At 40.1% G+C, this 16,893-nt stretch overlaps 1 protein-coding gene across 5 annotated transcripts in view; it reads left to right on the top strand.

Annotated features, from left to right (window-relative positions):
* Positions 1–16,893, top strand: part of ITPR1 (inositol 1,4,5-trisphosphate receptor type 1) — a 331,759-nt gene that overhangs the window by 153,121 nt on the left and 161,745 nt on the right. For all 5 annotated transcript variants that reach the window (XM_077763745.1, XM_077763742.1, XM_077763744.1 and 2 more), the window contains 9 exons: positions 3,046–3,145; positions 4,555–4,715; positions 5,220–5,361; positions 7,288–7,446; positions 9,581–9,753; positions 10,979–11,098; positions 12,524–12,718; positions 15,284–15,535; positions 16,448–16,589. In XM_077763745.1, coding sequence (XP_077619871.1) covers positions 3,046–3,145; positions 4,555–4,715; positions 5,220–5,361; positions 7,288–7,446; positions 9,581–9,753; positions 10,979–11,098; positions 12,524–12,718; positions 15,284–15,535; positions 16,448–16,589 — 1,444 coding nt within the window. The remainder of the gene's footprint in view (positions 1–3,045; positions 3,146–4,554; positions 4,716–5,219; positions 5,362–7,287; positions 7,447–9,580; positions 9,754–10,978; positions 11,099–12,523; positions 12,719–15,283; positions 15,536–16,447; positions 16,590–16,893) is intronic.

Raw genomic sequence — 16,893 nt, 5'->3', positions numbered from 1 at the left:
CTTCAACCATTGCACGTTCCAAGGTCACAACCATTTATGCTGATGTTTTAAGATTTTTATGTTTTTTGGTTTTTACTCTTGGATCTTTGATCCATTTTGAGATCCTTTTTAATTATGATTTGGGTAGGATAGATTGCCTTTTAAAAGCTTCCTTTCTCATTGACTTCTTAACTAAATAGGTCTGGAGAGCTCAATGGCATTTTGGTTTATGTAAATTTCCATATATCATGTCCTCTCTTCTGGAAGTTATTTAATGAATTTGTTTAGGTTCCCAGGAGACAAGGGAATGACATTTATATTACATGTTAGATGTTTTAGTTTGCAAGGGATAGCAAAAACCAGAACACTGTTATGTAAAATACCACATTGTTCCATCATAAGGTGTTTCATGTATTTCCTTGGCAAGAAGAGTGAGGTGCTAGGTGGCCCTATTCCCCAGTAGGTTAGAAATTTGCATGATCCTGTAGGAAGGGGAGGTCTAAGCTTTTAGGTCAGATAGCCAAATTGGAAAACTGTGTTGGTGGATAGTTGTCCATAGGTAGATGGGTTCTAAACTCTTAAACAATGGAAGCATGTGTTCACCATGCGAAAAGTGTCTGGCATGGTCTACTAGTATTAATTATCAGTTACGATCTTGGACTTGGTCTTAGTTTTAAAAATTTTTATCCACTCTTGCCCCTGACCCAAGGCCCGAAAGCCAGAATTGAATGGGCTTCTTATTCTTTAGTCTTCTGGAGGCATCAAAAAACCATAGGAGTGGTGCACTCATTTCCCTGCATCTTAAAGTTGTGCTAAATATTGCTTGTTTGAAGATCAGGAAGTCCGAAAGTAGATAAATGAATGTCTCTGAAATGTTATCACCAAAGAAATTTTTGTGATAGTCACTGGTTAGAAAAATCTTTCCAAGCTGAACTGAAAAGGATAATGGCAAGTTCTGGATATACTAAACAAGATAATAAAATTGCAATATATGTAAAATAGATGCCTTAGATGAACACTGGGAGAGCATCCAACTTTGTGGCTGTTTTGTAATTGTCTTGACATCATGGCTTTTGAGTTAAGGATTGGGAATGAGATTTGGGATGAATTGATAGACCTTTTTGTGTCTCAAGTATAATTTGACATAGAACTTTATAGAAGGTAATCATCCCATTAAAAGCTAAGCTCCAGGCTTTGGTTATATTTTGAAGTTAAGAAAATGAGTCCATGTCACTCAGACGAAAAAGAATTTGCACATATCTGTCAGGTTTCGTGTTCATGTTGTTTCATGTATATTCATTTTAGTTAAATATCACTCTTGTTGCCCTTACCTTAGAATGTTCAAGACAGTTATAATGAGTGAAAGCGGAAGGCAGAGAGGATGTACTAAAGATAGATGTCTGGTTTGATGCCCCCTGTCCCCACCTCTTTTCCATGTCTCTACCATTTCTCTAAATTCCTCTTAATGCAAATGACTTCTGTGGTCCCTTGTCTGCCCCAGCCCCAACAGTGTTTAAAGTTCCAACTCAATTTTTCTGTAACAAAAACATCCATGACTTTGTGGAGCCTCACTGATCTCCTCTAAAATTCCTTCAGTGCTTCCCTTGACTATCTCCCAGCTTTATGCTTTTTCACTTGCATTTCCTGTTATTTACAGTTGTTTGATGTTCACTGATCTTGTCTCACTGATGTGGTGGATTCCTGATGCCAAAATTATGCCATTATTTCAATTACTTTCTTAAAGCAAAATTAGAAAACATTGTAAAATTATCCGTGTTCACTGTAAGAGACAAAAATATGTTAACATCATGGAGAGCAAAGAAGCAAGGAAAATTATGTAAAATTTAACCATACAGAGATAACCACTATTAACATTAGTGTTTATGTAGTTTTAGACAAGCCTCTGGGCATGTAGATAACCTCTATATAATTTATCATTAATAAAATTATAAGCTATTTTTTAACATTGTTTTCACTGAATAATTTGTACATATTTCCAAGTAAATAAATATCAATTGTAATCATTTTTCAATAACCATTTAGTATTCCACTATATGTACAATAATTAGTTCCTTATTGAGACCTTGGATTGTTTACTTTTTTATTACCATAAATAATGCTTTGTTGAGCATACTTATGCCCCGGTTTGTACGTGGGTTGTCATCTCTAGACTCCCTTCTAGAGTTTTACCTGTTTACACTCTCACCATGAGTGTGAGGAGAGGTTGTTTCCCTAAGCTCTTGTAAATACTGGGTTATGTCAGTCTCTAAGATCTTTGGAAGATATTCAGAAAAATTATAGTTTTTATTTGTGCAAATTGTTTACTAAAGAGATTGAATATATACTTCCAAGTTTATTGGCAGTTTATATTGCTTTATTAAATTAATGGCTGATGTCCTTGTCCTATTTACCTTTCCAGTTTACCATTTTTTCTTATTGATTTAAAGATCTCTTTATGCAGATTAACTACCTTTTTATGCTTTTCGTTATTATTTCATTTTCCCAATCCTTTTTCTTTCATCTTTGCTCATGATGGTTTTTGCTTTTTGTGGTGTTTTTTTTTTCCTTAATGGGAGATAAAAAATGTAAACAGTATTATAAAGTGTGTCCATCTTTTACTTCTCAAATTTATGGACCTTGTATGTTGTTACATGCTTCAAAGGCCTTCTTACCACAAGGTTATTAAATATTGACTCATATTTTATCCTGGTAATTTTTTATTTTTTGCTTTATTGATCCTTATGAAAAATTCATGCATTGCTTTATCATTTCTCATGATATGCATTAATATGTACCCTGTGAATACTTTTTGTTACTCTGTCTCGTGCTCAGTTCTGAGATACTCATTCACAGGAGTGATCTTATATTTAGAAATACAGCATATCACAAAGTTAGAATCATTATTTTGGTGTGGATCCGTTTGTGCCTTGGTTTATATTGCCTACTGTATGTAGCAGGAAACTGTTTTGGTATCCCGTTTTATTTTGATGGAAAATATTACTAGGCCAGTGGGTTTAGAAAACCTAAAAATTACTGTCCCTCAGATCCTTTTTTTTTCCCCTTCAGAAACTCCTATGTCCGGCTCAGACACCTGTGTACTAATACCTGGGTTCACAGCACAAATATCCCCATCGACAAAGAAGAAGAAAAACCTGTGATGCTGAAAGTAAGTTCTGGAACTTGGCTGACTCCTTTGGTCTTGTGCTCCCTAATGAAAGGGCTCCCTTGAGGACAGATCGGGTAGGAGGGAGCTGCATTTTATTGCTTTGGCCAGAGTGTAGTCATGGACAAACTTGAATGCAGTGAAAGAATTCTCTCCAAGGGACCTGGATAAAGCAAGCCCAGGCTTTTTAAAATAACCAGAACCTTTTATTCAATGGCTTTTGCCCTAAAGGTTGAGCAATTGTCTGGATTTCATGTCTGTGTGAAGGATGATTTTGGCTGGGAGAATGTTTGTGCCTTGAGGCATATCAAATACCTAGCTGGTTGTCCCCAATCTTTATTTTTTTTCTTTCTGTCTTTAAATAGGCGGTTTTATTTTTTTTGAAATTTATATCAGCCCCTTTAATTTCTCTACCTGAAGCCCACCTCTCCTTGACTACCTTCTCCAGGGTCATAAAACATAAGTACACAAACATAGGGATTTTTTAAAAAGTGAAATGATACTCTTACATTGTTTTTAGTGATGGGAGGAATTACTGGAATTTTTTTCTTCTATTTTTATGAACATTTCCAGGTATGTAGAAGAGTTAAAAGAATGGTACATTGTCTGCCCTTATAATACTCTGAGTCAATTATTTTGCTCATTGGCTTTTTCCCTATGTATTTGCTTACTTATTTTTTGTTTATTTATTAAAAAACTAATGTTTGTTCTTGAGAGAGAGATGGAGTGTAAGCGGGGGAGGGACAGAGAAAGAGGGAGACACAGAATCTGAAGCAGGCTCCAGGTTCTGAGCTGTCAGCACAGAGCCCAACACAGGACTTGAATTCATGAACTGTGAGATCATGACCTGAGTCAAAGTTGGACACTTAACCGACTGAGCCACCCAGGCTCCCCCTTATTTATTTATTTTTAAATGTTTTATTTTGAGAGAGAGCGCACACACAAGTTGGGAAGGCTCAGAGAGAGAGAAGGAGAAAGAGAGAAAATCCCAAGCGGGCGCCTTATGCGGGGCTCAATGTCAGGAACCATGAGATCTTAATCTGTGTCAAAATCAAGAGTTACATGCCTAACCAACTGAGCCACCCAGGCACCCCTCCCTATGTATTTGTAAAAATGTTTTAAGATTTTAACAGTCTTAACATGCTTCCTTTCACAAATGAAGGTGTAAAATGAAAATGATACCAGAGCCCACTTTCTGCCTCCCTCTTCCCCATAGTAACAATCTCTGGAGGTAACGACTGTTAATGACTTGAGGTACTTCCTTTCAGATGTTTTTCTCTGTCTAGTTGATTCTAACTGCCGGATATCTCCAGCTTCTTGGATTGCCCTATCCCTTAAGTACAGTGTTTTGATTAATGTTTTATTGTCTCAATCCAGGAGACAGTCCCATAAAAGACCATTTTGCTTTTCAGATCGGCACCTCCCCTGTGAAGGAGGATAAGGAAGCATTTGCCATAGTTCCAGTTTCTCCTGCTGAGGTTCGGGACTTGGATTTTGCCAATGACGCCAGCAAGGTGCTGGGCTCCATAGCTGGGAAGCTGGAGAAAGGCACCATCACTCAGAACGAAAGAAGGTAAGGGCTTCCCGTAAGAACCATACATACTCAACCTCAACCACTGTGGAGCTTTTAAATTTGTTGTTTACAGAAAGAGAGAATGCCAGCTCTGAATAGCTTTGTGTGAAAGGGTCAGGCCTTAGTATTTATATGTGGCTTCAACTTGTGATTTTCAAGAACCACATTTAGTTCTTTGACAGTCTCTAAAATTATAAAGACCTGCCTTTTTCTCTGTCACCAGTTTGGCCTCTGGAACTTCCTAACTAAATGACAGGGGCCACAGTTACACTGACATAAAATGTGAAGGCTCATATTTTGTGAAGGTGATTATCCTTTTATGGACAATAATGTGTTGTGCATATTTTATTCTTTTTGGTAATTGGTTGTCCCATTTGAGGAAATTGGAAAGAGTGGATCTGCTTGCGTTTAAGTGGCTTGTTAGGTCAGGGTCTTTCAAGGTAAAGCTTTCAACGTATTAGATGTCCAACATTTCCAATCTCTAATAGCTTCTTTCCCCCCAAGGTCTGTAACCAAGCTGCTGGAAGACTTGGTTTACTTTGTCACTGGTGGCACGAACTCTGGTCAAGATGTGCTTGAAGTGGTCTTCTCCAAGCCTAACAGGGAACGGCAGAAGCTGATGAGAGAGCAGAATATCCTCAAGCAGGTCTGTTAGATGCACCATATTGGGATCTTTGTAAGAAATGGGTGGGATTACTGCTCTTAAAGAGGGACATAGGTGGCTCCCACCTGGAAGACTTTTGAAGAAATCAGACTGGATTTTATAAAGCAGTTCTAAGTTCCTAACGGTAATGCATGGAAAGCACAGAGTTCACGTACACCTCCTGCCTCCACGTATGCATAGCCTCACCTATCGTTAACATCTTCCACTGTAGTGGTAGGTTTGTTACAATTGCTGAACCTACATTGACACATCATAATTTCCTCAAATCTTGAGTTAGCATTAGGGTTCATTCTTGGTGCTATGCATTCTCTGGATTTAGGCAAATGTGTATTAACATATCCGTCATGGTAGATTCATACAGAGTATTATCACTGTCCTAAAAATCCTCTGTACTGTGCCTGTTCACCACTCACTTCTCTCAACTCCTGGCAACCACTGATCCTTTTATTGCCTCATAGTTCAGCGGTTTCCAGAATGTCACGTGGTTGGAATCATACAGTATATAGCCTCTCCAGACTGTTGTCTTTCACTTAGTAATGTGCATCTAAAGTTCCTCTGTGTCTCTTCATGGCTTCATAGCTCAGTTAAATTTTTTTTAAAAAATGTTTTAATGTTTATTTACTTTTGAGAGGGAGAGAGAGAGCATGAGCAGGGGAGGAGGAGAGAGAGAGGGAAACACAGAATTTGAAGCAGGCTCCAAGCTCAGAGCTGACAGCACAGAGCCCGACGTGGGGCTTAAATTCACTAACTGTGAGATCATGACCTCAAGCAAAGTTGGACGCTTAACTGACGCAGCCACCCAGGCTTTCATTAGCTCAGTTAAATTGACAACACACTTGTTGAATGTCAACATGTAAGAATTCGCCTGTTAGGAACTCCAAGAAGACTTCAGTTGACAACTGTATTTTCATCAAAAATAATAACAAGTGCCATGTGTTCTTAACATTATTTCATTTGGCTGAGCTGGGAGATTTGGAGGATTTGATAAACTCAGGCCTGGATAGACTCTTACAGGGACCTCCATAATCACCTCAAGACCTTACCACTAAGAACGAATAATGGCTTATAGGACATATATGGATGCTATTATCTGGTAAAATTTAAGTAAGCTGGCATAAACACAAACCGTAGGGAAGTAAGTGACAGGGTAAATGAAGTGCCCAGAAATGCATACCGTAGAGTTCTCTGAAGCTATTAGAGATTGGGCTGTATGCTTGGCATAGAAATCCCTGGCCACTAAAACCTGAAGAAAAATATGTTAGTTACTCCTCCCACAGCTCTCCATAGGAACTTGGGATTTGAGAACCCTTTCTCCTGGTGGTTGATGAAAGACAAAATTTATTAACACTCCATCATGTTTCAGCAAGGGTTTCCAGTCCAAGTATGAATTATGTCCAGCTGTTTTATGGGATGACCTCCCAGATTAGATTGGCTCAATGCCAATGCTCATTTCCACAAGCAATTCCATGAGGGAACAAAATGATGGATTCCATGGCAGAAGCCTTCATTGAGCCCTATATTAATGCAACTGACAGTTTTTATCTACTTTCATCCTTAGGACTCCCTTGTGAGCTGGGTAGTATTCTTTACATTATACTAGTGAGGAAACCAAGGTTACCTTGACTGTGTGCTATACCACTAGGCAATAATGCAGGAGTGTGATTTCAGCCTAGAATCTGGTAATGAGTGTGTAACCACAGCCCTACACACTGTACTGTGAAGGTTTGAGGACCAGTTAGGTCCAGGTGGACTGTAGAATGGGCATACAATTTTCAGGTTACTGACATGTATGCAGAGAGACTGACCTGTGAAGTGCAGCCACCTAGGAGGTTCTGTTAGTTTGCAACAGAGGGCTAGCCATTAACACATGAAATGGTGACGGTATTTATGCTTCGTGCTCACAACCAGATCTTCAAGTTGTTACAAGCCCCCTTCACAGACTGTGGCGATGGCCCAATGCTGCGGCTGGAGGAGCTTGGGGACCAGCGGCACGCTCCTTTCAGACATATCTGCCGGCTCTGCTACAGGGTCCTGAGACACTCCCAGCAAGACTACAGGAAAAACCAGGTTGGGATTCAGGATTGATGGGAAGTGATGGGCAGTTTCCTCCCTGAAGTTCACTTGCCTCATGAGTTTTAAGTTTTACATCTGTAGTTACTTAATGGCTAGAGAATAGTTGATTATGTTTGCCCTTAGATGGGAAATACATTTTTTGCAAGCCTGAGAAGAAGATAACATTATAGAGTTCTTACAGATACCTGAGAAGTCCCCTTCTGTAGCCACCTTTCATTGAGATTTTTTTTGACACTGGTATTTCTAGTGTTTTATGGCACATTATCTTAAAGCTTAGGAAAATGATCATGTGTGTTTATATTAAAGCAAGAGTGGAATCTTCTTGCTCCCTTTCACATCTTCCATCTGTGCTGGTAACATTTTCTTTTTCTTGGTTTTGGCTCATGTTTTATGGTATGATAAGTCCTTATCTGTATCATGACAGTATGTATAATGTCCACAGGAAATAAACATTCTAACCTCTCTGGGGGCTCCCTTCAATTTGCCATTCTAGGGAAACCAATGAATTCTGTTGGCACACTTAGTATTTCTCAGCTGAGAGTAATTTTGTCCCCCAGGAAATATTTGGCAATATCTGGAGACCCTTTTGAGTGTCACAACTTGGCTGGAGGTGAGGGGTAGGGGTGGGGGGCTCCTGGCATCTAGTGGGTAGAAGCCACAGATGCTGTTGAATATCCAGGAATGCACAAGACATCCCCCAACAGTGAACAGTTACCCAGCCCAGAAAGTCAGTACTGCTGAGGCTGAGAAGCCCTGTACTGCGTTCAAGTAGTTATAGGTGTACAGATGTTGCTGCTTGTAACCTTGACTCCGAGTCTCTGCGTTGTGTTACAGAAGGCTTTTGTTGGTAAACTTTTGACTGCTGCCACATCTGGCCTTTAAATTTCAACTTCTTTGTGTAATCAAAGTTGTTTTTGTTTTGTCATCAAGATAGTGTTAAACTTAAGCAGTGCGCTATAGTATTAGATGTAACATTGTTAGCAAGTGTAAGCTTTTGACTTAGCCTTTGCTATTGTGGAAATAGAAGGTATCATGTACCTATGATGCTTTGTTCATTAGCCAGGATAGGTTGTCTTTGGGTGCTCTGGTTACTTTAATCCCACCACCAGTGCATTAAAACCATGCTCACATAGCGGCAAAGAGGTTTTGTTCTGTTCCCCTCTGCCATATTCCGATGAGGATACATCAGAGCCTGTAGTGTGTACCAGCACATTTTGCTTGTATGTGAAAAGAGTAACCAGTCCCACTGGCTGCTGCTACATTGACTGTTTTTGCTCATTGTTTATGGATTATCTGTCACGTGGCAGCAGTCTGTCCCTCAAGGCTGATGGATTCCCAAACATGCATCCTTACTGAGCATGGGCTGAAAAGTGGCCAGTGTCCTCTGTGTACACCCAGAGTAATTTTTAGGATTTGGTAATTAATTTTAAAAAATTAAACCAAATTTCAAGGGCTGTTTGAACTTTGAGTAACAAATAGTCTGTCTTAGGCAGGAAACATCTTTGAATAGAAACAGATGCCCACAAGAGGCTTTCCTAACTTCTCATATATTTTTATGGAATGTCATGTCTGGTCCCCAAAGAGACAAGCGAGAGGTGTTTTCATGTGTTCTGTGAATATGATTAACTGGCTTAGGTATTCCTCACTTGCTTCTGCTCCCCATTGGCTATGAAAATGTACTTTCACTCCAGATAAAGAAAACAAAATAGGCTGATATTGTTCTAAATGTCTAGGTGGGCTTAAGTGTGTTTATTCAGTAGCACGGAGCACTAAGGCACAGTTAAGTCCTCTTCAATTAGCAATAAAATCGGAGCTGAAAAACAGCTTTTGACCTTTTAGAAAAATAAGTCACCACATTAATATTTATACTGTGCACTTGATAAAATGCCCATCTGTACAGACAGGATAATTTGCTTAATTACATTTGTGTGGTGGGTTTAGTAAAATGAAAGGTGTGAGGGAGTTGGCAGTTGTTGTTCTAGATGAAAAGGTTGTGGAAAGGTACCCCACCAGGATTTCCCTTACTCACAGTACTTCTCCTCAGGGATGGTTGCTACTTTGCCTCGTTTTGGGTTAACCTTAAAGTCTTTTATTCTCCCCGCTGACCTTTCTTTTTCTTCCTTAAAAGGAGTACATAGCCAAGCAGTTTGGCTTCATGCAGAAGCAGATTGGCTATGATGTGCTGGCCGAAGACACCATCACTGCCCTGCTTCACAATAACCGAAAACTCCTGGAAAAACACATCACCGCCGCTGAGATCGACACATTTGTCAGTCTGGTGCGAAAGAACAGGGAGCCCAGGTGAGGCGGAAGTGGGCCTGATCAGCAGAAGATGTCTATGCCTTTGAGGTGCAGGTACAGAGCTAGTCAGAGTGCTTATGGCTAGATTTCCTTTAGGACGGCCACCACTGACAGATTTCAGTTAGGCCTGTCTGGAGAGACTCTTCGGTGAGTAGTGGAAAGAACGTGGTGTTGGAATAGACGGTAGAGGAATCATAGTTCTGCACTTTACCAGCTGGGTGACTTTCACTTTCCCCTTGAGCTTTGATTTCCTTCTATGCTAAATGGATGTTTATGAAAATTGAATGAGAATAAATATCCGTGAAGCGCCTGACACTTGGTAGATGCACAGGAAATGACAGTGATGGCCACTCATTCATGGTTTACCACTCCCTGTTTATCTCTTAGATCACCTCCCCCAAATGTCATAAGTAAGAGTCTTTTGCAAACTTAGTTGTCACTTGAGTGTTTTTATTTTACATTACAGTTCTGTCATTTCTCATTCACTTAAATCTCCTCCCTCCCCCTCCTCTCTTCCCTCTTTTCTACTCCTAATTAAGATCTACAGCATTTCAGGAGAAGTGGGAAATAGTTTATAATAGACATATTTTGAATGGTCACACTGAGACACACTGAGAGCTGATAGTGTTCTTATAAAGTGACTCCTCCCACCCCCTAAAGATAAAGAACGTTTCACGGAGTATTCTCATGTTCCAGAGAGCCAACTTAAATAAGCACTTGACATGAATTATTGGATTTAATCCTCAGGACAGTCCTGTCCTGCAAGATTCTACATTACCCTCTTGTGAAGATGAGAAAAGTGAGGTTAAGACATCGCCCCACATAACAGCGCACATCAAAACACCACTAATGAGAACAGGGAATTCCAGCGTGGGCCGTCAGGCCTCAGAGCCTTGCCTAACCCCTCAGGTCCTCCTCCGTCTCCACTATTTCTTCCTTATGTGAACTTCTTCCTTGTCCTGTTCTTTTCACTCCAACCTTCTCATGTCTTCATCTGCCCCGCCCCCTGCCACCTTTCTTCTTTTTCTCCTTTCTTGATTTCTTCTCTTACAGCAACTGGGGTTTTGCTGGTGCTGTAGATGCTGGCACCAAAACCTAAAATGCCTCTGGTTTCTTGGGTCGAAGGTATGTTAGGTCTGTCCACTTGAGGAAGAGTCCGGCTCCAAGAGCCAAACCTCTGCTATGGCTGCAGAAAACATGTTGTTTGCTTTCTCTTTCTCAATAGATTCTTAGATTACCTCTCCGACCTCTGTGTGTCCATGAACAAATCGATCCCGGTGACCCAGGAACTGATATGTAAAGCCGTGCTGAATCCAACCAATGCTGACATCCTGATTGAGACCAAGTGAGTGGGGGTCTTGGGATTTAAGATACACATGAGAAAGGTGTTTAGATGGAGAGCGTACAGTCCAGTGGATGTCTGCATCTAGGATAGTAGAACTTAACCCTTCAATTTCTTCAGACTTGGTCTGAAGTCAGATGGGCTGGCATGGGATCTTTCTTCTGCAAAGGTCTTTTTTTATTTTTATTTTTTATAGTTTATTGTCAAGTTGGTTTACACATAACACCCAGTGCTCATCCCAACAAGTGCCCTCCTCCATGCCCATCACCCTGATGGGAGAATTAAGTTTGCTTTTGGAGTGGCCGCCTCTGTACAGAGGTGTCACTTACTTTGCACACAGGTTTATCTGTTTATTTGCAAATATATTTTTTATTTTTATTTTTTGAATATATTTTTTAAAGTTTTATTTTGAGAGAGACCGAGACAGCGTGAGCAAGGAAGGGTCAGAGAAAGAGAGACAGGGAGGAAGAGAGGGAGAGGGAGAATCCCAAGTAGGCTACACACTGTCAGCGCCAGGCCCAATGCGGGGCTTGAACTCAAGAAATTGTGAGATTGTAACCTGCCTGAAATCAAGAGTCAGATGCTCTACTGACAGAGCCACCCATGCACCTCCTTCCACACTGGTTTAAAAATAATGTCAAGTCGCCAGAGAGCGTTATGCATATAATAATATGCAATAATATTAAGAGTTTAAAGTTCTTTAGGTAAGATCATCAGTTTTAATTTTTAAAGGAGATAATTCTATGGTGATATTAAGCCATTGTAGGGAAGAGCTTTTTAATTATCACTGTTCAGAAAGTGTTGAGTGGTACATAAAAAATTTGGTAATAGTGGTGATTTATTTTTAGCAAGGAAACAGTTTTCCTGATAAGTACAGTGCTAGTAGTAGGGCCAATGTTTAAAAAACAAAAGCCGAAACTGAATTGTGCCCTGAGTTCTAGTGGGGTTTTTTTGTTTGTTTGTTTTGTTTTGTTTTGTTTGTTTTTTACTTCTCATAACTTAATTTTGGGCTTGGGCTAATGCAACCTCAGCATTTTGACATTTGGGCTTGAATAACTGTTTATCATGAGGGACTGTCCTGTGCATTTAGCAGCATCCTTGGCTTCTACCCACTAGATACTCATCATTCCCCTCCCACTCAGTGGGGACAAACAAAACTATTAAAATGTTTGCAGACAGTGCCAGATGTCTCCTGGGGAGGGTGCGGGGCAGACAAAATCACCCAGCTTGAGCACCACTGGAATAAAGTATATGAAGAATTTAATATTTGACTCTTTGCAATTCTGCCATTGAGGAAAATAAAAATGTTTTCCCATGTGTCTTTATGCTGAACGTGAAGCTAGATTTCAGTAGATTGCTAGGGTTGATCTGAGATTAGCAAGTGTTTCTAACATAATGAGTTTTTTCCCTACTCTTCTTGTTTTCCAGGTTGGTTCTTTCTCGTTTTGAATTTGAGGGTGTCTCTACTGGAGAGAATGCTCTGGAAGCAGGAGAAGATGAGGAGGAGGTGTGGCTCTTTTGGAGGGACAGCAACAAGGAGATTCGCAGCAAGAGTGTCCGGGAATTGGCACAAGATGCTAAAGAAGGGCAGAAGGAAGACCGTGATGTGCTCAGCTACTACAGGTACTACAGTGGGTCCACTGGGCTCAGTTTGGGGTGCCCCGCAGGGAATTGATGAGGAATTTATTGTTTTTTGATTTCTTCACACAATCACAAGTTGTCACCTGTCTAGCAAAAGATGTAGATTTTAGGATTGGGGAGTGTAAGGTTTCTTTGGTACTTAGGAAGTAAATTGATTTCTGGATGTAGCCAGGTTGACAGAACAGTGAGCGCTTGCATCAGCCCCTAGTTGCTGTTTGTCCTTAATAGAATAGCACATGGGTGCATATTATGTGGTCATTCAAACTGCTCGTGTACAAATCCTGACCTTTCAACTTATTAGGTTTTTGCTTTTGGCCAAGTTGTGTAACTCTTCATCCCCCAGTTCCTTTATCTACAAAATAGACACAGTAGTGCCAACCTCAAAGAATTTTGCAGACAGAGCTAGAAAATGAGTACATGTATTCACACATATATGTACATTTATACACGTATCTCTTTCTATATCTGTACAAATATTTTTTTGAGAGAGAAAGTATTTTGAGGGGCAGAGAAAGAGGGAGGGGCAGAGAAAGAGGGAGAGAGAGAGAATCCCAAGCAGGCTCTGCAAGGGCAGCACAGAGTTTCACGTGGGGCTCAAACTCAAGAGCCATGAGATCATGACCTGAGCCAAAATCAAGACCCGGATGGTTAACCAACTGAGCCACCCAGGTGCCCCTGTACAAATATATAATAAAACCATGAGTCCCATCGGTACTTCCAGTTCCATTCTCACACACTGGCATTATTGTAGCCTTCCTCTTTCCGTATTCATAACTTACTCCTGAGACCGAGAAACCTGGCTGGCCTTTTACCTGGTGTGTGTCCCTGTTTGCTCACTCCCCGCCTCCACTGCTCACCTACCCCAGCCTCAGGGTCTCCTAGGTCCCAACTTTAAGACCTGCTGGCCCTGACACCTCAAAGGAAGGCAATGGAAAGGAAAAGAAGGGGAAGGGAGCCAATGAAAACTTTTCAAAAGGAAGGGAAGATGGGAAAGTGCTTATGGCATATTTTAATACGTAAAATTTTGCAGCTACAGTGCCCTTTGATAGCTCCTGTGTTCTCTTTCTTTCCATTCATGCATGTAGTGTATACCTTTCCATATTCTTTGTATGTTTATATTTTACTACATTTGTATGTATTCATAAAAAACATATAGCATTTTGCCAGTTTTTAGAAATATATGTAAATGGTACTGTACTTGAAGTTCCATTCTGAAATCTGCCTTATTTATTCTGTATTATTCCTCAGATGTGCTCATATTAATGGAGGTAGGTATATTTCTCTAATTTTTGACTTCTGGATGGCATTCCATTTTATTATGCCATGTTTTCATTGCCCTTGGATATTCCATTGTACACCACAGTTTAGTTTTTCATGTCGGGGGACATCCATATTCAAAAGTGTGCATACGAGTGAGAGTTTCCCTTTCCTATTAGGGATGGAATTGTTGAATTGGCAAGTATGCCAATTTTGCTAAGCAATACTAGATTGGATACTTGGGTCCACATTCCCACCAATTGTGAGTGAGAACATTATTTCTCCTGGTGTTTGCTAACTGTGAATATTGTGATGCTTTGTAATCTCCCTTAATTTTATAAGCATGAAACAGAATCATATTTTAATCTGTATCCACTGATATCTAGTGATATTGATAATATTTTCAACTCATGGTTATTGATAATAAATAGGATTTTAGATTCAGAAGTCAGTATTGGCCACTTTGGAAGCTTATAGCTTTCTTATTTCACATTGCAAGTTGTTTTTTCTTTTAATGTCTGAGACATCTTCTCCTGAGGGTGAATGAGAAGGAGTGCTTCCGTGGTCCAGTTGAGAAAGTGACAAAGATCACATGTAGTTGGATGAGGAAGAAAGCATAAAACATTTTGAGGAGTCCCCTACTTTGCACACCATGTTTTTCATGTAGAAGTCAAAGAGTAGGCTTATGTGAGATAAGAGCCAAAGAGTATGATAAAATGTCTAATTAGATTCAGTATGGGAGATACCTTTAACATTTCTTACATGGTCTCTAATGTACTATATATAAAAAACAGCTGAAGAAGTAGACAACCATTTTAAATAAAATATTTTCCCCCATTTATTTCATAAAATAACAAGGACAAAAAGGAATCAAGTAGCCCAACTTGATTACTCCAACTCAGCAGGGTGGACTTGTATGACTGGTGGTAAAGCTTGAACAGCTTCTTGATTTGCTTGGTACAGGGGCAATATAAGGGTGTCACTGTATAAGGTCAGGTGGCCAAATGTTACTACTATGAAATTAGGAATATTTGAATTGTTTTGCTGTGTGTTTCCATTCATCCTCCGTAATTTTTTTAAGGTTTTATTTATTTTTGAGAGAGAGAGAGAGAATGAGTGGGTGAAGGGGAGACACAGAATCTGGCAGCACAGAGCCCGATGCGGGGCTTGAACTCACAAACTGTGAGATCGTGACCTGATCCGAAATCGGACTCTTAACCGATGGAGCCACCAAAGCGCCTCTTTCTGCAGTGATTTCTGATTTCTTCATGTAACTTTTCTTTTCTTCAGGTATCAGTTGAACCTTTTTGCTAGGATGTGTCTAGATCGCCAGTACCTGGCCATCAATGAAATATCCGGGCAGCTGGATGTAGATCTCATTCTCCGCTGCATGTCTGATGAGAACCTGCCCTATGACCTGAGGGCATCCTTCTGCCGTCTCATGCTTCATATGCACGTGGACCGAGATCCCCAGGAACAAGTCACTCCTGTGAAATATGCCCGCCTCTGGTCTGAGATCCCCTCGGAGATCGCCATTGATGAGTGAGCCTTTTGCTTTAAAAACTCCTCATGTTTTGTGTCATGATAGACAAACCACTTATGGTCAGGTTAAATCTAGGTAAATCATAGATGAAGGGTGAAGCTTAGAATAAAAAACTGAATGGCAAATACTACTTTTTTTTTTTGAAGAATGCAAAAGATGGCATAGTTTTACTTTTTATATCTTATCTTTTTTTTTAATTCAACAAATATTTGTCTCTGCTTTGTGTCAGCCTTAACTACTGTATCAGTGAACAAACCAGAACACTATCTCTGCACTAGTTGGGGGAAAAGATACCAACAAGATAAATGATTACATGTCTTGGTGATGTGTGCTAAGGTTGAAAAATAAAGACGGAGTGTGGGAGAGGGGTTTTTAGGGAGGGGGTGTTGGCTTTGTGACTGAGCAGCTGAAGAAGGCCCACCTGGGAAGATGTTGAACTTTTGTTTTTTAATTTTTTTAAATGTTTATTTATTTCTGAGAGAGAAAGAGAGTGTGTGAGCAAAAGAGGGGCAGAGAGAGACACACACACAGAATCTGAAGCAGGCTCTAGGCTCTGAGCTGTTAGCACAGAGCCTGATATAAAGGCTCCAACACACAAACTGCAAGATGGTAACCTGAGCCAATGTCAGACGCTTAACCAACTGAGCCATCCAGGGGCCCCAGGATCCTGAACTTTGATTTCCTTTTTTTTTTTTTTTTAAGTATTTATTTATTTTTGAGAGTGAAAAAGAGTGTGAATGGGGGAGGGGCAGAGAGAGGGAGACACAGAATCCAAAGCAGGTTCCAGATTGTGAGCTGTCAGCACGGAGCCCAACACAGGACTTGAACCCATGAACCATGAGATCATAAGCTGAGCAGATTGAGCCACCCTAATGCCCCTGATTTCCTTTTTCTTTCTTCTTTCCTTTTAGCTATGATAGTAGTGGAGCTTCCAAAGATGAAATTAAGGAGAGGTTTGCACAGACCATGGAATTTGTGGAGGAGTATTTAAGAGATGTGGTTTGTCAGAGGTTTCCTTTCTCTGATAAGGAGAAAAATAAGCTTACATTTGAGGTAATTCATGATGAAATGATCTATATGTTTTATCTGCTTTTCATTGGTCGTTTTTCTGTGAGGTAAATAGAAAATATTTTAGCAGGTGGTGATTTCTATCACAGTAGTCCAGTTTTGTACTAAAAGATTCAACTCAGTTTTGTTCCAGAATAAAATAGAACAAATACCAGTCACTTGACTTAATGGTAGTTATGCTCTTAGAGTAAATACCCAGGGTTTATTGAATCACGTAAAATGATAGAACATTATGTATACTCTGTATGTGATATTAAAAACAACAGGAAAGAAACAGGCTATGCTTGGG

Source organism: Crocuta crocuta, unplaced genomic scaffold (assembly GCF_008692635.1).
Source record: "Crocuta crocuta isolate KB4526 unplaced genomic scaffold, BGI_CrCroc_1.0 scaffold184, whole genome shotgun sequence".
NCBI classification, from domain to species: Eukaryota; Metazoa; Chordata; class Mammalia; order Carnivora; family Hyaenidae; genus Crocuta; species Crocuta crocuta.
The sequence above is the reverse complement of the archived record's forward strand: the minus strand, read 5'-3'. Positions and strand labels throughout refer to the sequence as shown.